General features: G+C 36.8%; 2 protein-coding genes across 5 annotated transcripts; one reads left to right on the top strand and one right to left on the bottom strand.

The window, feature by feature from the left end:
• Window positions 1-10,882, bottom strand: LOC135609768 (uncharacterized). 4 transcript variants are annotated; one of them, XM_065103382.1, is made up of 9 exons: window positions 10,675-10,882; window positions 7,716-7,824; window positions 7,387-7,600; window positions 7,103-7,188; window positions 6,756-6,902; window positions 3,383-3,485; window positions 1,596-1,708; window positions 833-958; window positions 1-414 (listed from the first exon to the last, which is right to left on the bottom strand). In XM_065103382.1, the coding sequence occupies exons 2-8, from the start codon at window positions 7,782-7,784 to the stop codon at window positions 866-868; spliced, it is 825 nt and encodes a 274-aa protein (XP_064959454.1). In that variant the 5' UTR covers window positions 7,785-7,824; window positions 10,675-10,882; the 3' UTR covers window positions 1-414; window positions 833-865. The 4 variants fall into 4 exon arrangements, with proteins under 4 accessions (XP_064959454.1, XP_064959456.1, XP_064959457.1 ...); XM_065103384.1 differs by having other exon boundaries at window positions 1-429; XM_065103385.1 differs by lacking the exon at window positions 7,716-7,824 and having other exon boundaries at window positions 7,387-7,680.
• A 2,514-nt stretch (window positions 10,883-13,396) lies between these two features.
• Window positions 13,397-26,101, top strand: LOC135609769 (biotin carboxylase 2, chloroplastic-like). Its single transcript, XM_065103386.1, has 17 exons — window positions 13,397-13,581; window positions 13,724-13,780; window positions 14,562-14,896; window positions 15,092-15,233; window positions 15,990-16,088; window positions 16,222-16,278; window positions 20,520-20,591; window positions 21,591-21,680; window positions 22,620-22,679; window positions 23,823-24,008; window positions 24,092-24,184; window positions 24,266-24,347; window positions 24,631-24,737; window positions 24,891-24,966; window positions 25,492-25,538; window positions 25,699-25,761; window positions 25,840-26,101. The coding sequence occupies exons 2-17, from the start codon at window positions 13,739-13,741 to the stop codon at window positions 25,882-25,884; spliced, it is 1,596 nt and encodes a 531-aa protein (XP_064959458.1). The 5' UTR covers window positions 13,397-13,581; window positions 13,724-13,738; the 3' UTR covers window positions 25,885-26,101.
• Window positions 26,102-26,178: the final 77 nt, after the last annotated feature.

Consider the following 26,178-nt stretch of genomic DNA (forward strand, 5'->3'; position numbering starts at 1 on the left):
TGACAAAAAAACGATTTATGTTGAACAAGCCTATTCTTCCATCGGTAAAATTGACCATGTCAGGGATTACAATTGTATCCTTGAAGGTATATTCAGGTACATAACCAAATAGAAGAAATCATAGAATAGAAGTGTTCTGGGTTACATGATGGATGGAACAAGCAGTGGCGTGCAGAAGTTTAACTAGTGTACATAAAGAATAGTATACGACACATCTCTAAACATTTGCACGAAGATAAAGCAAAAGAATTCTTAAATTTGCCTTCAATTTCAGGGAGGTGTAAAGCGAACTCCAGATGCCCACTGAAGATGGTGCAATGAAGCAAAAATCTCCAGCTCTAGTTCAGGTATAATCCATGCTTGTTTCTTCTGGTATCACATGGTCAACTAAACAAGGAAGCATCATTCCATAACCTGGGAAAGATGTAGCTAAAATTTCAGTAATACCAGTATCATATAAGAACCTCAGTGACAATGATGTAGCTAAAATTTTAATAATAGCAGTATCATATAAGAACCTCAGTAACAATGAAAGAAGCAGCTTAAAATCTAAATCATGATTAACAAAATACAGCTTTAAGGTCCAAGCCCCAAGAAACATAACTGATTCAAATGTTGTTTCTTGGAATAAATTTAATACACATGAACAAAAAGTAAACCAAAATGGGGAAAGGGCTGGTATCTGACCTTGCCTACAAGGTAATTAAAAGAATTAATACCAAATGCTTAGAGAAATACAGCATATTGACATGAAAATGCTGGAAACAAAATTTATTAATAGTCTCTATATGATGAAGCAAAAATATAGCTTTGCGAGTTCATGTCTTCTTACCAGATAACCAGATCATTGCAAATCTACATCAGCTCAATAAAGACCCAGCATTCTCAACTCTGTAACATGACTAGGATCAAGCTCTGGCAAGTTTTTATTTTCATCTCGATTTTCAACCACGTACTCCTGCAATTAGACTAGTTAGATGGTATCAATTTAAATCTTTGTGAACTTGAATAAAGACCAAAAGCTATTAATAGTTAAATAGTTAAAAGAAAATAAAATCCTAGGTCGGATAGTTCGCAAGGAGGCTTAATTCTGAACATGCCTTTGCGCAGATGAATGAAATGGTTCTTATAAAAGATGAAGGGGTAACACAGAGAATGGGACAATTATATCTTCCCATCACGTATTTAATTTTTGCAAATCCAATATACTTTAGCCTTGTGCAACTCACAAAGCTATAACCCAGTTGTCATCTCTTTATGGGCCCAATAAAAACACTACTTTGGTTCCCAAGGGACAGAGTATATATTCAAGCATAAACAAGCCCTACAAGAAAACAAAATTCAAATCACAAAACACACCTAAAGCTGCAGCTTGTGGTTTCAGTATGAATGGATTATATTTAGTGAAATCTACAGTGAAATAAATCATTTTAACTAGGACTACAAGTCTGGGATAATCCATTTGAAGTAGAAATATGAACGGGAGTATTAAACTGAATCTATAGCACTTCCACAGCTGCAGGAAACATCTAAAATAAAACAGAAAAGGAACTAGATAGGTACCTGGAATCTAGGAAGTACACATCATTACTAACCTTTGTCAGCTCCTGCTTTGCAAGAACATGATAATGCCGCTCATTAATTCTCTGTCCACAGATTATAGCAATGAAGAAACCATATAGCAAGCCCACCAGAATAACAGCCAATACTGAATCATGAAGCAATGCATCAGCAAAACATAAGGCACCTAAGTTGTTCACAAATCTCTACATCAAGCAAAGAAACTAGGGACTGCATTAGACCCTCCAGAAATGTTTTCTTGAAATACAGAAATAAAAGATGACCCAGAAGAAAAATGCAAAAATAAAATATCAGTATGTTTTTCCAGGGAGATGTTAATGGATTGATCGTTGGACTGTGTTTAACAAGCCTATCCAGCTCTAAGCATGCTTGATCAACCGTTGAGAATGTTTTGGTTCTTAATTTAAATAAAATGAAATTTTCTCTATATATTATCATATCTAGAGGATTAATCTGGTTGCATCAGATTAAAACACGACTGAAACATAGATGCTCTACAACTCAATAGACATTAGCTTCAAAGCCAACCTCCCATATCATAACGGTGGCATATTATATGGAAAATAATAAATTTGGTATACATAATCTCAATTCTCGAGTGATATGCTATAAGTAGTTTGGTCTAAAGCATATTAGCACCACACCAGTAGGTCCCTTGGGTCATGGCAAAGTGGTGCTAAAGCAGTTCTATAAGCTCTTCCATGTGAGCTGACACGTTTCAATATTATGGTTTCTTAATCAGAAAAGGGGAGTCAGATCAACAAGCATACAAACAATAGTGTGGCAGCAGGGTATCTAATTGCCACTCACTGGAATCTAGAGAATTCTGTATTCCATGAAAAGTTATGTTGAGCATGCCAGAGATCAAGTGGGAAGGTCATTATGCCTCCATACAAGGGAAGAAAGAATTGACATGTGCATTTGATTTTGCATGCTATAAAACTACTGACTGAGCACCAGGTAAGACCATGTTAGGGAAGTCCCACTCCATAATGGTTGTTGGGGAAGTTGCACCATGTTTCAAGAGAAGTGATTAGATAATGTGATCAGTGGGTTGCTACTGGACCAATTACAGATCGCAATGAGTCTCCAACACAATGGAAGGAAAAGGCACCAGGATCATAAAAAGCATGACGGCTTGCAATTATTTGAGAACCTCATATTTCCCACAGGTCTGTTATGCATTTAGTGGGCCCCACAAAAGTCCTTAAGGATATGACCATGTAAGATTATGATACCAACAATCTTGAATAAAGATATAACAGAATAATAAATTCATTTGCATATATAACTGATGAACTTGAGTGGTTTAACAATGTTAACAATGGCTTAAAATTTAAATGTTTGTGCCATATTGGCAGGATCCACTGTAAAGTTACTAGCTCGTAGGTTGGTGTGGGCGTTCACTCCTAATCTAAGCTTGTTTGATAATTCCACTGTAATGTTACTAGTTAGTGGTTTGACAATGATAATTCTGTACTACCTCTTTGAGAATTAACATTAAGCTAGTAGCTGGTAAAACAATTTCTTATCAGATCATCCGTGCAACTTCCTTAGAATCAAAGCTCAATAGCCAACACCCAGATGAGTTAATTCAGAAAACACCTTGGCGTCCATTAACAGCGTAAGAGCCTAAATCAGAACTTGTCAATAGATACAGATTCAAGTGGGCCAAGGTTTTTGTGTCCACCACTAACACAATGACGACTTCCATGACATTAAACTTGAAATCTGCATAATGCCTGTACAAGAGTTATCATGAAGCCAAGAAATTAAACAGAGTTGGCAAAAGGGAACTTACTGGCCATTGTATAGAATCCATAAGGATGTTCTTCATAACCAAACATTTCTCTCAGTTCTTCACCGTAGAATCTGTAGACCAGCATACCCAAGAAAGCCACAACCTGTCAAATGCATTTCAAGAAAATTCATGAAACCAAAAACACGATAAAACTTCAGCAATTTCTTAAAGAGTGTGCAAATGATTTATACTTGTATGGAAAGGCCACATCATTTATATAGTTATGCTTCAGCTTCTAAAGTTAACATGTAGTGATGAACAATTTCAGTGATGATCACAGAAAAAAGATAATACCCAAAGGGAAAACTCTGATGCATCATGATAAATTAACTAGTTTTCTGTGCTAGTGCAAGAGTAACCTTTCTATAAAAAGCTAGCTTTATATTGGAATCTGAACTCAGAAGATATTTTAACCAAACAATCTGAAATATCTTAAAGACCATTTAGACCCTATTTGATTCTTACTAGAACTGCATCACCTAAAAACCATTTGCAAAGCTTTATTTTCTGACTGCAGGCAATAGGAATGGACATTATCCACAAGCTACAACAGTCTACAAATAAGAGTTCTATTTCAACAGACTAAAAAATCACACTGCAACTCTTGTAGTTCTTAAATAAATTCATCTAGCACATGTGGCATTTGCACTGTTGAACCAAAACAAGATCAAAATGACCAAAATACAGAAAGGACATGCTGTATTTTGCTTGGTTAGAAAGAACAAATCCTGTTTCTTTCTATGGCACTAGAAGTTGTAAGCATTGTTTTACATGGAATAATCATGTTGAGAGTACTCAAGTGGATCTAGTAGTATGTGCTCAAGGCTGAGGCACACATGACTTTTAAGTAGAAATTTCAGCTACTACTTGAAAAGTCAATTCTACAACCAAATTTAATTCTACTTTAGGAACTAAAAGATCAAGATCATCATCTTGGTCCCCAAAGATTGTGGACAAGAAAACTCATGATTCTTCATATTTCTTAAAGGTTAAGAACCAACAATGTGTGTTCTTTTATGAAAACTTTACAGTTGTTGATATATTGAGCAGGGGCTGCGAATGTTATGAAGCCTAATTCATGCAGATTAAAACATTCTACTTTTCATTTTAATTCATATATATTAAGAAGGCTTCTGATAATAACAGTGATAGTTGCCAGTACCTGGGGTGAAAGACAGCTGACATTTCCAGTACGGCTAAAATGGATATGGTAAAATAGATAACTATTCAAGAAGTTTAAATTAGATAACTATCAATAGGGCCAAAATGGATCAGATGCAGAAGAGATGTTGGAAAGACCAAGGTTTGAAATTTCGTACCGTACCAGTGTATCGAGCTTTGCTCGGTATGGTACGGTACGTTGTATCGAGCAATATGCCTATATATATGTATATGTATATTTGTATGTACATATACATATACATATATATACATATACATATATATATATATATACATATACATATATATATATATATACATATACATATATATATATATATATATATATATATATCATTCTTCATCGAAGGCCGTAGACATCTCCGGCCTTCAACGAAGAAGAAGGCCGCAAAGTCATAGACGAGGCGATGAAGGAGACCGCCTCTTCCGTTGCTCTAGCCACCACCTTCGCTGATCCCCGCGCCTCCAGATCCTCCTCTTTACAACTCTCCTCGTTGTTACCTCCTAGATCGGGATCGACGAGGGAGGGCAACGCCGGATCCGGATCGAGAAAGGGCGTGGAAACAAGTTCAAGCCGAGGTTCTCCCGATTCTCCCTCTTCTTCAAACGTCCTCTCCTTCTTCTTCCTTCTTCAACGCTTCTCCCTCAGCCTCGCCACAGCCCGGCCACTATATCGAGCGGACTGCCCGCTACTGGTTCACGGGCGGTACAATTCGAAATCGCAAACCTTGGGAAAGACCATATCGATATATATTTTTAATCAGTGGAAAGATCAGATATTGATATTGAAAGAGCACTAAAATATGTAACCATATATAAAATAGAATAGATGATAATCGGATGCCTGATGACTGACACAAATTTAGATCAGATTTAAGGTGGATATATATGCAAATTACATAAATTGGACATATGACAAACAAACAATTAAAGCACTTACTGAAAACAATAAACTACATTCCTGAGGAAAATAAAAAATAAAAAACAAATGTGAAAAGAAAAGGGAAAAAAGAGGATACAATATATAAAAAAGAATCAAATATGAAATAACACATTTAAATACTTAAGATATATCCAGTATTTGGATATCAGAATTCAATGGAACTAGCCACATAACCATATCCATATTTAAATAATTTTGGATAGCGATGTTTAGAGAAAAATATAGCAGCAAGCAGTGATTTAAAAAGTGCTAGGCGCCAAAAGGCGCCAAGGTCCAAAAACGCCCGAGGCGCTAGGCGCTCGCCCGAGCGAAGCGAGGCGCTAAAATATAAAAATATATAATATAATTAATAAATATAATTATTTAAAATTTTAAATAAAAATATGTTATTAAATTAAGAAAATCTATTGACAGTATTGAAAATTAATCATTTTAAATAAACTTAATATTAAGAGCATACTGTATACTGAGCCTGCTGACTGAGAAACGAGGAAGCAGCGGCGACAGCGGCAGCGGTGACCGGCGAGCAACGGCAACGGGAAAGGGAGCGGGAGCGACGAGTAGCGGGAGGCGCGAGAGGCGACAGCGACAGCGTTTGCGAGCAGCGATAACGGCGAGCAGCGACAGCGGGAGCAGGAGCGGTGAGCAGCGGGAGGCGCAAGCGGCGACAGAGGCAGCGTTTGCGAGCAGCGACAGCGCGAGCAACGACAGCGGGAGCAGGAGTGACGAGCAGCGGGAGGCGTGAGCGGCGACAGAGGCAACGTTTGCGAGCAGCGACAGCGGCGAGCAGCGAGATCGGGATCGGGATCGGGAGTGGCAGCGGCAGCGGGTTAGGGTTGGGTAAGGGTTATATCAGTTTAGTTGGTTCGATTGAACCAACTAACCAACCGAACCAGGACCGAACCAGACCTAAAATCCTGGTTCGGTCGCCTTGGTTTACCCAGGCGCTCGCTCGAAGCGCCCAGCGCCTGGGCTCGGGCGAGCGCCCAGAAGGCGCCTGTTTGAAGCGCGCCGCCTGGGAGATTAGCGAGGCGCTCGGGCCTCGCCTCGCCTCGCCCGAGCGCCTTTTCAATCACTGGCAGAAAGCAGACATTGTATAATCATTTGCCATTCCTAGATCAAAAATGCAACTTTCTAGCAGATGGTAAGATCAATCGAGACTAAAGACAGTAAAAGACATGTAAGTTCTAAAAGACATTCAATTTTGTTGGGCAAATCTATTGAAAGAAAAAAAGATGTACATTTTACCAATTGCACAATAACAAATATAAGGACATGGTCCCTAGCTACAAGGAGCTGAAACTTCAATCTTAGCCACCAGCGATCCGGAGGCACATTTGCTCGCAATAAGAAAACTGCCCTGCACTCTGTACAGTGTGCAAATGCAAAGCCCTCCTGTTAGAAGAAAGCAGATAGGTGATAAACTTGCCTTTGTCAAAGAGGAAAGAATATGAAAACAACCAACAAGTTGAAAATAAAGTATTGCACAGTTTTGCCCATAGAAAAATAATTTATCCAACAGTAATTGATCATTTGGTAAACTGAATATGGCTAAAATTTAAGTGAAAATTTGATATCAACTTATATAGTTGTACCTTAGTTGATCTCCAGTTATCAAGACAGGACCGATGCACATACTTCTGTGTACCCCTGCAATAGCAAGGTGCAATCAAGTCGTCACCTGTAGGAAAATCTAAGATATCGTCAATAAAAAAATGAATTAATACTATTATGCAGCATAACACAGTCAATTTAACATATTTTTATATTGATGCTACTATATCCTAGATTTGTATCAGTAATTCTGTCAAATTTACATGCTCCATAACAATATAACTTCCTTGTGAATCTTAGTGTACCGATTATGATTAGTAGAGACCTCCGATATCAAGGCAAATTCGGCATTGTGGAGGATCTTGATTGACCAGATTGCGACGCTCATCGTCAATATCATCATCAACATTTTGATCACAATCGCTGAGCACAGGTCTAATTTCACTTGAAGATGTCAACTCCTGGGAACTGCCTGCAGCAGTCAGCTTTGGAAGAATGGGCTCAGTATCTGATATTTCTTGACAATCATTAGATACCAACTGCATTGTGAAGATCCAATCATAACCATACATCAACAAATAGGTTAATTTGGTGCACCATTGCAGAAGATGGCAAAAACCTGCACAATAGTAAGAAAAAAGGTAACTCAAATACCTCATCAGGAAGAAATATTGATGCAGTAAAAGGCCTAGACTTCATCACAGGCAAGCATCTGACCAGCATGTCATATCAAGAGAGCAATGATTGCCGATAAAGGTCCAAGCTGTAAAAAGTAAAAGGAACCCTAGGAACAGTAGCCTCCAATGACATCCATCAAAAATGAACATCACAACTGCACCCTAGTGCAATATAATGTCTTAAATGATAAAAACAATTACGCCTGCATAATATCAAAGGGGCAAATTTGTTTGACAGCATAATCTGAGGTCATAGAACAAATTTGATGGGGAAAAAAAGGAAGAGATATTACAGCACATGGAAAATTTCTTACGCATTGGTCAATCATAGAATTTCATCTTCACAGTAGAAGTCATATTAGGTTATATTCAAGTCCATTCTGATCATCATCAATACCAGCACTGCAGTATGAACTTAACTTTTTTAATGAGGTCTCCCAGGGTAGTTCATGATCTTTACATGATATACTGAACAGAATTGAACAAAGATAATTATTTCTGTAATAATGACAATTGCTATAAGGGGGTACCGTATTGTATGTATAACTTTTATTAGTCTGTTAGATATGACAAAAAATTTAGACATAATTCCATCAGAGATTGCAAAATTGTGAGTTGTTTTGACAAACCCTTTTACACGAAGAAAATTTAGGAAACAAAACATTGTTATTTTGTACATAGGACTATTAAATCCAAGAATTTACATGGAGTCATGAAGAAACTAAATACAGACTTCAAGATTTTCTGTTTCAAGGAACAACCTGATTAGCATTTTGTTGGCCTGGTCTACCATATCCAATCGAAACTGCTTCTGTTATGTGCAGATCAATATTTTATGTTTCCTTAAAACAACTTCAACAGCAGATCAAATAAATTACACATTATTGTCAATACCAAATGTTTTACCTGTAACAATGCTATGCCTGGTCCCTGATTCCAATAACAAGAATATCAACAAGTCTTTTGTCTTACAACCTAGCATTTTGTTTTACCCGAACAAAGGGTCTATGTATTTTTAGGTTTTAATTACATGCCATCAACAGAGAATGAATGTGTAAAACATGGAAAAAAGAAGGTGAAAATAACTGCGGATGCAGAAATGAAGCTAGCATGTACTTTCCCAAAGTGCAATTAGTTGCTGACTAGAGATTGGAGCAACCCAATTTGCATTCTGGATAGTGCCCAAAACCTTGCATATCTATCACCCGAATTTCTGGAAGAAACTTAGAACTGGTGATGTTCTCACAGTATTTGTAATTTACAAAAACTTAGTACAATTGAAAGAGAAGAATAACCAGCATACCATTTTTTTTTTAATTTTCAAGTTGTAAGAAATCATGATGGATCCTATAAGCATAGGAGCATAAGCTGTCTGATTACATCAAAATATATCCCAGATTAAAAATATCGAACTTTATAATGATTTTTACTACTTTACTTACCAGAACAGTGCATGACCCAAACTTTTTATTCTTTCTACATGATATAGACTAGCACAAAATCACCATTGCATGTTCACTATGTAGAATGTAGAATGAACAAAAACCTTTATGAATTCGTCTGTTTAAGTACTAAAGCCATTGCTGTATCCAGTGAGAAGAAGCATCATATGGTAATCAATTGATAGTCTAAGAATAAATCTTATGAAGGATTAATACATAAGAATGATCAATTGATAGTCTTAAGAATAAATTTTATGATGGACAAATACATAAGACAAATTTATAAGGTAGACTGTATTAATGAGAGGCTCTATAGATTATAGAAAAGATAATCTCTTGTTTTGCCCCCTGTAACAATCTACAGGATTTGTCTACCCTCACAAACTGCTTACTGTGACCAATATCAAGGCGACAAGCCACCATCATATGCTTGATCACCATATGGATTCAGGAAACTTTTTCAGAAGCTTACCTTCTCTCGGTCAGGAATCCCATTAAAATGAATACTATACTTCTAGATCAATAAAGAAAAGAATCTTCTCAGAATATAAATCTCTAGTTTCAATTGCTGAGGTATGTGACAGACAGATCGCTAAAGATCAATTCAGAAAGTAACAAAATTCAAGAAATGATAATATTAAACTCTTAAAATACAAAAGTCAATGTGGAAATTAAAAAATTTACTTCTGAACGTTCTTGGAGTAAATCAGCTTAAACTATGCAATTTTTGATCGTCTGCTCGAATGCTCATGCTCAGTATATATAACTCATCAAAGCAGTCTCTCATGCAAAAAAGAGACAGTTGGAAATTAAAACTAGGTAAAGCAGTGTCTACTTTTTTTTACAATTTGACCCATTAAACGACACAATGTTTAGCAATCCAAATGCATTAAAAAATCATTCTTCCACAGTTATAAATTAAAGCTAGGTAAATGGTGTCTGTTTTTACTGGTTGATCTGCCGAAACATACAATGCTCAGAATCCGTATGAGTTTAAAGTTATTTTTCTGCTATCCATAGGAGCACGATGCAACCATCAGAATAACAAAACATTCTAGCATGAAGACACTCTCTTTGCCAAAGTGGTTTCTGGTCACCTATATACTGACATGGCCATTGGTCAGCGACCACAAAAGAATCCCAACTACGCGTCCAAGTGCCAAAACAAGTAAGCAGGGAATGCAGATAACAAACTATGTAGACAGCCCAAGCTTTACTCAAATGTACCGATACCAACGTAATAAGACTCAGATGGCAAACTACGCGATGGATTACGAAAACGAAACTACAAACAGACAAATCAATTCGTCCGAGACTGAATCAATCACGCTCCACATCGGAAAGAAATAGAGACGCAATCACAACGATTAAACATTCGGAGATCCGACCCAACCCACCACCATAACACGCAAATCGAACGAGGCGAGTCCTCAGCGCCAATCAGTACCACAACACACATCCAGGATCAGGAAAACAACAAGTACAGCGAGTTACCTCCCGGAGGAACGATCGGGAGGTGTTATCGGATCCAGCTCCGAGAGGGAAGGGATCCGATAGATTAAGCAAAATACCACAGGATGGATCAATTGGTTCTAGGTTTAGGGTTTCTTTAACCAGGGCGCGGGGCAAGCGAAGAGGACGCGAAGAGGAGGAAGAAAGACGGAAGCAGAGAGAGAGAGAGAGAGGGGTAGGGGAATGAGGAGACCAGTGTACCGGTTGTTACGGGGATACACAAACAAAATATGATGGAAAAATACGGCCCCAACGTCCTATCCCGAGAAATTTTACCTCGTGCATTGCCCTCTCACAGGACCTCAACCGCGGCGCCCACACAGAGCGGAGCCCACACGTGAGCGTCGTCTCAAAGAGAGGAAGGGTTTCCGGGCAGGAAACTTGGGGACGGTATAGGCTTCGAAACGCAAAATACTTGTTACACTTCGAAATAGCACTCTACTTTCACCTTTTGTTTAACTGCATAGAGCAGTGGGTCCACAGATAGGCCCCACATAATGCTCCTCATCCCTGATGGTAGGAAAAGTGAGCGCGTAACCGACAGAGTCGTAAAAATATTGTTTTTCTTCGGCACAAGCACTCGTTCACGTACCAGATCATGAATCGTGGCAAAGTCTGGGGCCAGCGTGGGACCTGCTCCTGTTGCTGACTCAAAACTCGTTAGGTACATGAGAGAGACAAGTCGTAAATGAGGCAGCAAAAGTCAAGCTTAAATTAGACTGCAATTTAACTGAGGTGATTTTCCTAAAAATTCCTCCAATATTACCCTTTTTTTTTCAATTCAAGGCTTCGATGTTATTTTATTATAAATAGAATTTTATAATTAATTTTGGGTGAATTCATTAAAAAAATTATTTTTAAATTTTTCTAATACATTCGTACTTTGAAAATTTTCAAAATAATATTTTTTTAAATAACAATTCTATATCTTCATTTCGTCTTTAACTCAACCCACCTATAACGATAATGCTCATCCTAGATAACTAATCCTCTCATAAGAGTTTTAAACTGAGAGGATCGATCTCGTAGATAGCGAAGGGAGGTAACCAGCGCTTGCATATGAACTATAGGCAGAAATGAGTAACCAACTCTCATATCAAGATTGCAAATGGAAAGAGATTACGAGCAACCACGAGCTCTCAAGTAATGAACGTGAGTAGTGGTGGGACGATAGAGACAACGATGAGTTTAACGAAAAAAGTGATAAGATGATATTTTTCCAATGAGATTATTTAAAAAAAAATTTAAAGTAGAGATGCTCTACCAAAAAATTTTAAAAGTAATTCACCAATTAATTTTTGTTTGTTAAGTTTACGCTCTTTTTTCTCTTTGATAGAAGGTTAAACGTGTTTGGTTGAAACATTCATATAAGGTATTGATTTTGATGTATAATTTATTTACCATAGGTTCATATCAAATCAAACTTGATTAAGAATGGGCTCAGTCAAACTCTAGTCGATTATAATTTTGCTACAAATTTAAGCTTTAAAAAATATTCTGAAAAATATTTTAAACCCTACGGTTATTGAGAAGCCATGACAAGTTGTAACGTCCGAGATTAGTCATATGAATTCTTTTCGTTTGTGGAACTTTGTACGAGGCAAAAATGGGATCAAATTATCAGTATTTGGTTTAATCTTTGTATATTTTCATCTGTCTCTTTTGTACCATAAATTATAATCAATTTATATATTTTAAATTCAATATCCATAAACCTTTTATGATGTTTTAAATATTTTTTTAATGATATTTTAGTTCTAATTCTGATTTTTTAATCATATTTTAAATGATAATGTCTTATTTGATCTTTTATTGATGTTATAAATTTTATATGATTAATCTTAGTTATCAATCTAACTTTATGAAATTGATTCGACTTATCTATTTTGGTCTAAGGATTATACAATACTCCTTATCTCATTCAGTCTGAAAGCACTGTATTCTCCTTAAATATTTTGTTAATATAGCATGGACAATAGACCTGTTATCATCACTCTTAATTGATGTAATATGACTCACTGTACTCCATATATCGAGTATTATCGATCGAAAACAATAATCATATTAATATATACTTATTCAAACAATAATATATATATTTTTAATCTTAATTGTTTTTAATTTGTTAATTTTTACCATAATAAATCTTGCCCAAAAACACTTTTGCGATAATCTTATATAAATTTATGTTCAATTTAAGGAGTCCTCATTTATCATGCCTTCATATTCTGTACTAATAATTCTGCTTTTAGTTATAAACCCTATCTCAGTAATATCTCATTATTGACCAATAAATACTCAAAACTTTTAGTATAGACACGTTGTTATCCTAATATTCCTGAAAATATATTTCATTTAATATTAGTTTATATTTATTATAATATTTAATTTCTAAGGTATATGACCATATAACTTGAATTTTTTCCACAAAAAATATATATATTACTGAAAGAAAACACATCATATGTTCTGTTTTTAAGAGCATAAACGTTCCATTATTTTCTATATGTAAAGCTAAATAATCCATATAATATTAAATAAGTAATTAAAGAAGTTCATCTCCGTCCAAAAGACACGTGGACGGTGCCCACGAATTTGGTAGTCGGACTTCGAGCGGAAGCGGATCGGGTTCCTGCGAACCCGTACCCGATCCAACCATGGGGGCTTGGTTCAATAAAAACCTCTTACTATAGAGAACGAGACAGGCCCAAAAAAACCGGATCGAGTATAAAGCGGCGGAGGCGGAGCTTCCGAGCTCCGCGTCACCTCGATTTCATCGACCCACCTCTGCCTCTTCCCCAACTGGCGTTATAACTCTCGCCTCCCTCTCTCCGATCGCATCTCTTTCTCTTCCTCGAATCCTCACCCGGCCGTCATTCTCTTCTTCAGGTTATTCCTCTCGCCGGATCCGCTTGTTCGTCCGAGCTCTTGGCGGATTTGGGCTGATCTATATTTCTTCTTCCTTTTTGTTTACTTCTAGTGTCTAATGTGGTTGGGTATCCTTAGTTGTGTTTGCTGATGATGATTCTAGGGTTTCCTGACGATCATGGACCTCACTGTCGTCTTCAAGCCTGCGTTGTCGCCTCCCGTAAGTCACTGCCAAGTTCGTCTTCGTTGATTTGGTCCTTTTTTCTCTTTCCTTTTGCTTTTCTGGTCGTGCACATGATGATTGAAGTGAAAACGAGTTAATGGTTGAGATTGGGGATTTTGATCTAGATAATTGTGAAAGGTTCTCAGTAGTATTTGTTCTAACAAAAGGTGTGCTTTTACTTGATAGTTTAATCCGCTTCATTTTTTAGTTTACAACGTCTTTAAGATTTATTAGTGGGGGGCTTTAGTAGTCATTTGCCAAAATGTTGTGGCAAATCCAAAGCATCAAGCTCATACGATTAGTGGTTAAAGCTTGTGTTTTGATCTATTATCCAAAACAATATATTGTTTCTTGGAGAGTAATTGCATGTTTTTGAGCTGGTTTGAGCTTCGCTATTTAGTAATTGCATGTTTTATTATTTAACAGTAATAAAAGCTTCGCTAATTAGAACAATATATTGTTGTAGCGATTTTTATAAATACTTCATATAGGTGTATGAGAATTGTTGTAGTTAAATACTTCATATTGTTGTAGCAATAAAGGGAGTATGAGGATTAGTGATTTCACTTACCAGTGTGCAAGGGACTTTCTGATTTGAATTTTATTAAAAAAAATCAGTTGGTTAATGATCCAAGCCCATAATTGGTGTATGAGCATGATTTCTTCAACTTGAAAGAAAGCTTTTATTGCTGTTATTTCTGAAGGCTTCTTCGTGGTTACTTCTGAAGCCCATAATTGGTGTAGTAACGATCCAAGTTCATGATATTTCTATCTGTAGGGGTTGTTTCCCAGACATGCTGGAGGAATGAAAAGCTCACAATGTAGCTTTAGTGTGGGATATTCTCCAGTCTTCCATAAAGTGTGTTCTTCCAGGCAAATGACTGCTCATACAAACAGGAGGTTAAAATATAATGGAGGGGCTCTTAATGCAACTTGCCAGGGTGGGAAGATTCTTGTGGCAAATAGAGGAGAAATTGCAGTCAGGGTGATCCGAACTGCACATGAAATGGGAATACCATGTGTTGCTGTGCACTCTACAATAGATCGGGATGCTCTTCACGTGCGGCTCGCAGATGAGGCAGTATGCATTGGTGAAGCACCAAGCAGTCAATCGTAAGTGCTGCTTTTTCTTATCATTGTTAGTTAATATACAACTCCCGAAAAACAAAAAAAGTAGTACTTCCTATAACCATAGCTAGTGTAATCTGCTATAGTTTTTTTCCTCTTGAAATCTATTGTTGCTCATTTAAGGCATAGAGAAAGATCTTCAGGCAGCTATATATTTATGTGTTCTTATATGTTAAACAGGTACTTGTTCATTCCAAATGTTTTATCTGCTGCTGTCAGTCATCGATGTACCATGTTACATCCTGGTTATGGATTCCTAGCTGAGAATGCTGGTTTTGTCGACATATGCAGAGAGCATAGGATCAACTTTATTGGCCCAAATGTAAGCAATTTTTGTTCTGACAGCTGGCATTATGAATTAAGATTTAGAACTTTAATCACCAAAACTAATATGAAGTATCTATTTTCTTGACTTCTTTACATTTCAAAAAGCCATCAAGATTTATTTATTTTTATCTAATATTGGATGTTCGAGCAATACTACAAGCTTAAGAGTATTAATTTTGCTTGTTGACATGATTTGATGGTTTTGTCACCCTTGATATCCTTGAATCCTATGCCAGTGCTATGCAGACATGGGTTGATATGAACATTGTCTGTATTTCCACAGAATGTTTCATGAAACTTTTGTTTTCGTCATTGCTTACAAGGAACTTCTCAAATGTTCGCTTCTGATTATGGTTCTTGGTCAAATAAAATAAGAAACAAGTTTTGCTTAATTACTTTATTTGGTGTTAGATTAGTTTTTTGTGATGCTTCATTGTAAAGTCCAACTAAAGTGCATCTAACAAAGTATAACTTAATCCAACTGTTTATCATTTCAATCAAAAGGTAATTAATCATATAAGTAATCCTTTAGGATGCAATTCAGAAAACAGTGTCACGCAGGGAACTTTATGTTTGTCAACCCTGTCACTTTCTTGATTTGAAAACAAAAAATTATTCACCTAACCTAATGGGTGTAGAACTCATCCTCTAGATTATTTATCACACGTATGCTTCATTGTTGAATAAGTCATACTTTTACTACTATATGTCATGGGCCTATAAGAATGACCTGATTTTAATTCTTTGCTAGCCTGACAGCATCCGAGTAATGGGCGATAAATCTACAGCTAGGGAAACAATGAAGAAAGCAGGTGTCCCTACCGTACCTGGAAGCGATGGACTATTGCAGGTAGAAGAAAGACTTTCTTGCACATCAGTTCTCATGTCATGTCATGAATTACTACTCAAGTATGATTTACTAGCATTATTGTGTTTGATTCAGTGCTCCAATTTCTAAAAAGTTTGTTATTTATATTTTATAGTCAACAGAGGAGGCTGTGAAGCTTGCTCATGAAATTGGCTTTCCTGTCATGATCAAGGTACAATTTCTTTTTCTGAGATACACTGTCAATACCATTCTCTTGTCGCTATTATCTCAGGGTACACTTACTTTATATTACTGTCAAGAAAGATCCACATTCTTTTACGTGGTAATGTTATTTCAGATTTATGCTGTTTAACAAAAAATTATAGAAAAAGACACCACATAAAGATAATTTCTTCATATCATGGGTTTAAAGTCAATTTCACGCTGCATCATTTGTTATGGACATTGACTTGTCTCTTGTTTCATGTTACTTTCCAAGAAACTGATTTCATGAGCTTATTATGACCACAATTAGTCCTAGTACTTTGGCTTGGAAGAGTGCTTGGCATTTGAAAGGAATTCAACATTACCATGAACCACGTGCAAGTCTTGAAGAAGGATACCTATGGGTTATCAATGCTCAGATTCTTCCAATAAAATGTCTGGATTATTTCCTTTGGCACAATTGATGCAGATCTGTGGTGAAACAGATGTAAATGCATGCCCAGGATGCCTTAGTTTTCCTGGTCAACGACAAGAATTGTCCTTAGTCTTTGACACAGTAATTTATATTTATGTTTATGTGGTTCATCTTAAAAGCTAGTGAACAGGAGTCTGCAACAAAATATTATTATCTTCACCTCAATATTTTGATGTGTATAAGCTGATTTTATGAGCTTATGATTTCCAGAACTTGCCAAAGACTTGGGAATTTTAATTGTCGTGATCTTTTGGAAGGACTGAAGTAGGATAAGTTGTCAACTGTTATGGTTTTCTAGTGAAAGTCTAAGAAGAGGCCTGATAAATAGAATGCTCTGCTTGTCCATGACATTGTGTATTAATAGTTAATATTACCGAGAAAGAATATCGACTCTTCTTTTTTGTTTATTTTGATTTTAATATACTGTCACAGACTTAGTTGGTTTTGCCTAAGTCGTGCGGCACCTTTGTATGTCCGTCCACAAAGAGTCAGCCTCCTCGAAATCTCTTATGGTCCCTTAAGGACTCGTAAATGAGAAGACGGGTTAGAGGAAACGTTTAAATCGGGATCCCACAAATAGTCATTTAAGCAAACACTTGATAGACAATGCAAATTATAATCATAGATTTTGCAAGCTCTGAACGGTCACACGATAAAGGGTCCAACGTGGTCCGCCACAGCCAAACATGTCCACATGACACTACTATGAAACAAGACAACGAACCAGCCCTAACATTACCTCAAAGATTTATCTAGCCATGTGCCACCTGAGTAGCTCCTGGGTGCTGTGCTAGCTAATACTCTACACCACTTCGTGGAGCTAGAAAACCCCCAAAATGGCTGCTTGAATACTTTGTTTTTGGACATTTTTGCCTTTGCGCAACGACTGCACACAACCTGCATTTACAAGCTTGAAACGACCACAAAAGCTAACCAAAATGTGGTTGCCAAGTCTACTGCAATCCCTTTATACGCTATGCAAAGCATGAACAAAATAAAAAGATATAGACATACAAGCATTATATCGAATACACTATTTATAGTTTTGTTCATGACATTCTCCCCCACTTATTCCTTCGACGTTCGCGTCGAAGCCTTTACAGACATTGCATCTCCTTTGTTTTGTTGAGTCTTCAATATTCTACTCTAGTTGCAATGTATTTCTTGGTTCCTAGTTGCTCTCTGCTATTATTGTTTAGTAGTCGAACTTTGATCCGTCATGCTGCTTCTACTCGTCAATGACTCGACTCTAGTGTGGGGTTGGTCAAGTTGTGCTGATCTTTGTTGGTTCCTGTGGATCTTTCAAACGAAGGAAAAAAAAATCCTTGTTATATGTTAAGTCTCTTAAACGTCTCGCGTTGCTTAAATTAGGTGGATGCCAATTGGAGCTTTAACGAGTATCGCTTCGCAGACTATGAAATTTTTTAAGTCTTTCCTTTACAAAATTTGCCCATCGATTCCTTTTGTACTTGGTTGTCATCTTCAAATAGGTTTGCTTCACTTCCACTTTTGATTGACATTCTGTTGGGAAATGAAGTGGACAATTTATTCTCGGTTACACCGATCACCATTGGCGAGGATTTAACAACTGTTGTTTTCCATTAAGTTTCTTCGAGGGATCTTTGAACATATACAGAGCTCCTTTGTTGGATAAATAAGAGAATTGAGGTACTTGGGTTTCACTTATTCTTTTAAGAGTTGGGAAGACAAATGTTACTATCCTTACTAACCTTCGCCTACTCTTTGCTTATACTTCCGAAGCACCCGAAGTGTTTGCACTTCTTGCGTTGAGTTAGCTATTGCGATTCGCCTTCTTATTATCATCAAACTTTTGTAATGCAAGAAGTTTTGTCCAAAAAGAGCAAAATTTTGCCCCGACTTGGAGCAAGTGTCTAATGGTTTTGGGTGTATTTGGGATTGTACCATCTTTTCCATCATCTCTCGTCTACTTCTTTGAGTAGAAAAGGTACAACACCACGTATTATTTACTTTGTTTCTTGGTCGAGCACTGCTGCATCGACTTAAAGTTTCTCATTTTCGGCTATTTTGATGAGAAACCCGTCGACACCAGTCTTACGAGGTTCCTTGGCCTCTACCCTTCGCTCATGTCTCGTTTCTTGGAGTTTACCTCTGTATTCTCCACCTCCTTAGCCCCTTTAACGACCAAGCGCTCTCCCTCCATGAGAGCAAGGGATCGATGACTCCACGGAAGTCCCGCCTCTGTGGTACCGCGGCGTTGTCATGCCCATGGCCCTACTATCCGTAGCTTTGTATCTATGTCTCTTTCTTCGTTATCGATAGATCTGCCTCTGTGGCATTGCGGCATTTCTTCGAGTCTACCTCCATTCTAATCGACGCTTGGTTTTGGGTAGCTCAGTCCCTATTGACTCGTCGTCGCTTCCTCGCCCCTTTCGACCATTTGTTTCAACACCTATGTGTTCTCCGAGTAGTTCCCCTTGGTCGATAGATAGATAAACTACAACTCTCATGCATGACTTTCACTATCATGTTGCAGGGCTCGCGCCGATTCTATTTTCCTTTACGCCCTTGGTAGCAACGTTCGCTTACTCGGTCTTGTCATATGACTTTCTAAGCTCCCTTAAGCGAAAATGAGCTCTAAAATAGTCCAACTTCCAACCGCTCCGATCATACCTCTGCATGATCAAGCCACCCCATGGGATTCACTGGTACTTGCACTCGAAATTTTTCCTCGTTGGTACATAGCTCTTATATACTGATGACCAAGGCTTTTATCCAGTGCAAAATTCAATGCACGCATGAAAAACTCGTTGACATTCACTCCATGAATCCATTGCCTTTCTTGTCGTCGTGTTGTTCATCGGAGTGGAGCTCCCAATAGTTTCCGATCATACCTTCATATGATCAAATCCCTCGCGGGATTTATCCCGTATGTCGTATTGCCTCGAATTGTTCCACCACGATCCACTGCATCATGTCGCTTCTTGGTGACATCTTCATTGCATTATGATTTTTGTGGGATGAACTTGGACTGCGATCTCTCCATGTGTGGCCTTTGACAACACATCGCAGGGCCTCCACTGCCTCTGATTCTATTTGCTCCTTTGGCAATTAACCTTCGTCCACCCGCTCTCAAGTCACACTCAGTCGAAGTACAACTCTAGGACAGTCCGTCGCCTAGCAGTTCTCGAAGTCCATCGACTTCGTTAAGATTAGTGTGTCATTGTCTGGATCCTAGGCTCTTGCCCCCAGCATAATCTCCGTTGTCCATCGCTTCCTTTGTAGCAACTCGAATGGCAACACTACAACATATTCATCAAGAGTACTCGCGTTCGCGTCCTCTTGCCTCGTGCCTAGGTCTTCTGACCCCAACTTCGCTTTCGCAAGTCGAGTCGCCTTAGTTCCTCCGTTAAATACTTCGTAGAGATAAGATGCATGTGCCTCGAAGCTTCCTTCGACTTTGGCACTATGTAGGATGAGTCCGTTCCATCAAAACGAGGGACCCATGGAACGACATGATCTCGCTCTTGCCTCTTCTTCTATTAAGGTTAAAACTTTATTTTTTTCAACTTCCCTTAGGTTACTTTTGGGTCAAGATGCTCATTGTAGATGTGTTTGATCACTTATCTAAATTGATTTTTTGGCTCATTCTTGACATCTCATGAATCTCATTTGGTATTTTAGTTATCAGTTCTAGTGTTTGGAGTTAATCAAAGTTTTTATATTATCTTGAATTAACTTCGCTTTTGGAACATTTGATTTATGCTTCATTTGTTTCTCTCACGTTCCTTTAGGCAACTGCTGGTGGTGGGGGACGGGGAATGCGTCTAGCAAAAGAACCTGAAGAGTTTGTGAAGTTGCTACTGGTATGCTATATGCCCAATTTGTACCACTGAATGCTATGCCTTATTTATCTCCAATTTTAGGTCACTATTTTGTCCTTTTGTGGTGTTAAGTTAATTTGAATTCATTTAGTCTGAGTGGGTTTGAATTTATTTTATTCTGAGTCAATTTGTTCAACTCCGATCATGTTTGATTTGGATTGTTTTTGGGCTTGTTTATGTTGGTGTCTGTTGAATAATAGCATCGTTGTTTGGTGAGACTAGAGTCCTGATGTAGGAAATAAGCTACTGTTTGTGGATTCTTAAAATAGCACAGCAATGGATATATATATAGTAATATATCTTTCTGGAATTTGGTTGGGAAGGAAGTTTGGAGCAATGATTACCTTATGCAGATATTTCATATTTCAGACCATCAGATGGGCTTTTTCACCTTGCTGGAGCATTCTGTCAAAAAGTCCTATTAGGACTCAAAACATGGTTGGATTCGGAGGAATTGAATTTCAATTTATGAAAATGGGTTGACCAGAATTTTGGTAACATAGGGTCCAATCTTTGCTCTTTTTATAGCTGAACATCATTAGATAACTCCTGAAGATATGATAATGCTCTGACAAGATCATTGTTTTCTTTTCTACCTTAAAAGTTAAAACAACCAGAAAACCATGTGGAAAATGACTCTTTATAACAAGTCTTCTATACAGGGACACTCTTTACTAGGAATTATTAACTCAGGAGGTTCTGGAATAAAGGACACAGTTGTTCTTAAGTCAAGGCTAAACGGAACCACTATAAAATAGTTTCTTCTATAAAAGGCTAAAAGACACTGAGTACAGTATAATCCATGTCGTGGATTATGGTTCATGATTATATCCACTTGGAGACTATATAAAATGTAGTTCCAATGCCATGGGAATTTGTTTGCTGCGTAACTATTCTGTTTGAATGATTGTTGGTCTTGGTACATGGACATTATTCTAGTTGCACTCTAAAGTTTAAACAGTACTGTTCTCTTATATACAGCAAGCTAAGAGTGAGGCAGCAGCGGCATTTGGAAATGATGGGGTTTATTTGGAAAAGTATATCCAGAATCCAAGGCATATTGAATTTCAGGTAAAATTTCATGTTTATGGTATAAATACTAAGATGCTGGCACTGATAAATGGTAGAAAAAATTTCATTGGTTCTGTATGTTTAAACTAAACTTGCTAAACTCCATGCAGTCATTTACTAGACATCACATTTTAGCTTGTTAATTATGTTTTAACATTTTAGCTTGCTAACTATGTGTTTCAGGTTTAACTTCTAGATTGGAACATCATAGCATTTAAGTTTCATGTAGGATATCTTATCCATGGTTAATATATCTTAGAATTGATTTCGTAATTTGTTGATATGTTCTCATGTCAACTTTGTTAGAGCTGTTTCCAGCAAGTAATAAATTATGAGAATAACTAGATTTGAACTCTCTCGATTAATGCATTTCTCGGCACCAAGTTGAATCTGAAGTCTATTATGGCAAGAACTAAGGTCTGGAATTTGGTAAGAACTAATGAAATTTTATGTAGTTATTATATGGTGATAAATAGAATAATGGCTAGTGAATATGAAAGATGAGAAAATGACACTAATACTTTCAATAGTTCATTAATATTTACACACTATAATGCAGATAATAAAGAAAATACTTGTCTAATTCTTCAAGTTTGTAACTAAATTTCTAACTATCTTGATTTCACTAGATATTATTTTTCATTATTCAATCTCTAGGATAACATTATCGTGATACCACATTTAGGTGGCTATCACCATGTTTAGTTTTTTTGAAATCAGTTACCTTTTCTTTCTCAAAACTTCCTTGTATTGATTTTCCATGTCTTATAAGAGTGAGCTTGAGAATATGTGTGTGTGTGTACGGACGGACACACACACACACACAAATATATATATATATATATATATACATACATACATACATATCATGATGTCTTATAGAAAGTTCATTCAGATCTTAGTCAACTGTAATTACTATTGCTTTATGTGTCTTCATAGGTTCTTGCAGACAAATATGGTAATGTTGTCCATTTTGGAGAGCGTGATTGCAGCATTCAGGTATTTAAATATATATTCTTCAACTCACTTTAACAGTTAATCTCTATGTTGCTCAACTTCTGCAGAGTCTCGAGTTAACTAACTGAATCAAGTCTTTGTCTTTTTTATGAAGATTTGTGTTCTTTAACTAACTTGAAAGAACATATAATCAAAAATCATATACCAAGAATTGAACTGAGTAGCAATCACGTTGACTATTTTATTTCATATCTTTGTCACTGTTAATTAACATCATTTTGTTGTATTTGATATTTTGTAATACTTCTGTGAACTTCAATTACTGTATCTGGAAAGGTAAGCAACCATATTACTAGGTGCAGTTTGTACTAATCATTTCACCATTTTGGTTTTTCCTTTCACACTAAGTCGGACATTATGCTTTCAAGTTATTATGTTATTGAGATTCCTGCTATCCTCTTGTGCCCTCGAAACTTTCTACAGAATACTGAACATCTTGTAAAATCTATTCATTAGTTTCCCTGTATGTGTTCCAATTATAAAAATGTGAGATGTAGAATTTTATTTTAGGGCGAAAGGACCAAAAGGATGAAGGATATTGCTGAATGCTGTCTTCTTTTACCCAGTTAGGCTTTTCCTTTCATATTCAGTGTATGGTTTTATGCCATTTCTTATTTGTCTCATAGATGAATAACATCTAATCCAATTTTAGTGTTATTACCTGAGATCGCAATCTTTTTGTTACAGAAAAAGGGTCAGCCAGCATGAGGCTTTTGCTAACACATAGTTAGGAAAGGGTCAATATATGCAACCTTTGCAAGCAGAGAGGCTAATTCAACAAGTTGAACCGTTGTCACCTGCTTTGCAAACTTTTTGCTAATCGATCAAACTAATATCTCACAAACTTTTAGAGCTGTCTTCGATCTCTGAAACCTGGTGACTAAATACTAACAAAGAAAATTAATGGAAGAAGAAAATATCAAGTTAAATATTTGATGGGTGCCTGCATGAATTCTGGAACAGAAATTGACATCTCAATTGGTAATATCTGTTAACTTTGTCTGCCATTTGATTGAAATTGCTCTAAATTGTCCCAAAATAAAAGGTTTTTGTATCATTGGAAGAATAAATAGCCAACTAAAAACAGTTCCTGAGGATTATTTTATAACTAAAATGATTTGACAGAGGAGAAATCAAAAGCTTCTCGAGGAAGCTCCATCACCTGCTTTGTCCCCAGAACTACGGAAAGCTATGGGTGATGCTGCTGTAGCAGCTGCTGCATCTATAGGTTACATTGGTGTTGGAACTGTTGAATTTCTATTGGATGAAAGAGGTTCTTTCTACTTCATGGAGATGAACACCAGGATTCAGGTATTGATGGTTTCTATTGTTCATGCTAGTCTCTAGAATTTCGACGGTTTCCTTATACCTTTTTTATTTTCAATGAAAACCAGGTAGAACATCCTGTCACAGAAATGATTTCTTCAACTGACTTGATTGAGGAACAAATTCGAGTGGCTCTCGGAGAGAGGCTGACCTACAAACAGGTGAACATTATATCTACAATTCATTTTTAATAATTGATTTGGAGTCAGCTCATAACCTATTATAACATTGGTAATCCACAGGAAGATATTGTTCTTAGAGGGCATTCAATCGAGTGCCGCATTAATGCAGAAGATGCCTTCAAAGGTTTTCGTCCTGGGCCTGGTATTCTCCATTCTCTGTTTTTACTGGATGGTTTGTAAATTTAACACAAGATTGGGAAGAGTCTTTATTGTAACTCTTCTGCAAATATTTTTCCTCATCTTCTCCACTAACAAAATTCTTTGTGCCTTTATTCGGCCTTTTCTTTTATGGACTTGAGCTGTGGACTTTTATAAATTTCATCTTCTATTCACTCATTAGAACCTTTATTTGCATATGGACTGGCATAGATTTGAGTGTTCTATTCGTAAATGCTTGTTTTTAATTTCTCTTGCAAAAACTGCAGGGAGAATCACTTCATACTTGCCATCTGGAGGTCCATTTGTGAGAATGGATAGTCACATTTACCCGGGCTATGTGGTTCCTCCAAGCTATGATTCCCTACTTGGAAAGGTGCCTTTGTTGATTTATTCTTCACTAATTAGTTAGGGCATTTTATGACATTAATGTTCTGTTATGGGGTTTTAGCTAACCAGTCTTTCTGATATGCTGATAAGATACTATTGGATTGTTTAGCTAACTTGATTACATAACTTTATGATTTAGCTTATTGTTTGGGCACCAACAAGGGAGAAGGCAATAGAAAGAATGAAAAGGGCGCTGAATGACACTATTATCACAGGTTTGTAAGCCAATAAATGCACTGTGAATTAGAGAATCTAGGATATCATTTTTATGTCTCTTTTATCATATTTTAATGATGCAAGAGTTCTTATAATTAAGACAGATGAATACATGACGATTGTTGGGAGCTACTATTAACTTCTTTGCTTATCTGACTTAAATTCCATGCTTTTCAAATATTTTATTAACAAAAGAAGTTTGAGATCCTTTTAGATGATAACCGTTTTTCCCTTGTTATCTACATTAATGTTTAGCATTTACTTTCATTTATTGACAATAATCAACTCTTATCTGTATTATTCTTCTTCGTGACCGTTCCTGAAAATCTATAATGGAAGAGGTAAAGAACTGCATTATAAATGTGAGAATTCCAGATAACATGGTTCCCAAAATAACCACCAGTGTGGAAACTCTCTTATGCTTTTATATGAGACATGGAAGCCCGGTTCATTTGTTTGTCATATGGCATACTTATTTCCAAATTGCTTTTAGCAACTGATTATTAGTATCTTTTCTGAAACAGGAGTTCCTACCACTATTGAGTACCATAAGTTAATTCTGAATGTTGAGGTACCAAAATTTCAAATTGTGTGCCGAAGCCCTTTTCTTTTTTTTCGATAAACTATGTAGAAATTCTTGGTCAATACTGATTTCTACCCAGAAAATTATGCTGGGAAACTCTTGATTTTTTAACTTCTCTCATCTAATTTGCATGCTTATTGAAACACAGGACTTCAGAAATGGAAAGGTGGACACGGCTTTTATACCTAAGCATGAGAACGAGTTGGCTGCAGTGAGTATCGATCCATTTTAATCTAATCTGAGTTTTACACATTTTTGAAGAGGATTAAACCATTTCCGTTCAATGCAGCCCCAGAAAATGATCCTGTCTACCGCAGCCGCAATGAGCAACTAAATTGATCTGTGTAATGGTTCGGCGTCAGAATAACCAAGTGATTATTTTGTCTCTTTGCTTAGAATTTACCATGCTTTCTGGCATATGAGGCGTTTTATTTTGAAGTAACTTGCAGATTTGGGTTACAGTCACCATATCAGATGTAGAATTATCTTTTATTTAAAGTGAAAAGAAGGAAAGAAACAGATGTGCATTGGCAGGACATTACTTTTGAACATAGGGAGTTTGTTTTCTGGGACTCATTTTGATTTGTTAAACATCGAGGTTCTTTCTTATATTTTAATCATGTCCTTA

The sequence above is a fragment of the Musa acuminata genome, chromosome BXJ2-4, assembly GCF_036884655.1.
Source record: "Musa acuminata AAA Group cultivar baxijiao chromosome BXJ2-4, Cavendish_Baxijiao_AAA, whole genome shotgun sequence".
NCBI classification, from domain to species: domain Eukaryota; kingdom Viridiplantae; phylum Streptophyta; class Magnoliopsida; order Zingiberales; family Musaceae; genus Musa; species Musa acuminata.

What these genes read in the sequence shown, in the direction of transcription:
- LOC135609768 (XM_065103382.1), bottom strand. Translation starts at nt 7,784, where the DNA reads ATGCTGGTCAGATGCTTGCCTGTGATGAAGTCTAGGCCTTTTACTGCA. An exon ending in AATTTGCCTTGATATCGGAG is followed by an intron (nt 7,189 to 7,386) that starts GTCTCTACTAAT and finishes ATTTTCCTACAG; the next exon opens with GTGACGACTTGATTGCACCT. An exon ending in ATAACTGGAGATCAACTAAG is followed by an intron (nt 6,903 to 7,102) that starts GTACAACTATAT and finishes TTCTTCTAACAG; the next exon opens with GAGGGCTTTGCATTTGCACA.
- LOC135609769 (XM_065103386.1), top strand. Translation starts at nt 13,739, where the DNA reads ATGGACCTCACTGTCGTCTTCAAGCCTGCGTTGTCGCCTCCC. An exon ending in GAAGCACCAAGCAGTCAATC is followed by an intron (nt 14,897 to 15,091) that starts GTAAGTGCTGCT and finishes TATGTTAAACAG; the next exon opens with GTACTTGTTCATTCCAAATG. An exon ending in ATGATTCCCTACTTGGAAAG is followed by an intron (nt 24,738 to 24,890) that starts GTGCCTTTGTTG and finishes TTTATGATTTAG; the next exon opens with CTTATTGTTTGGGCACCAAC.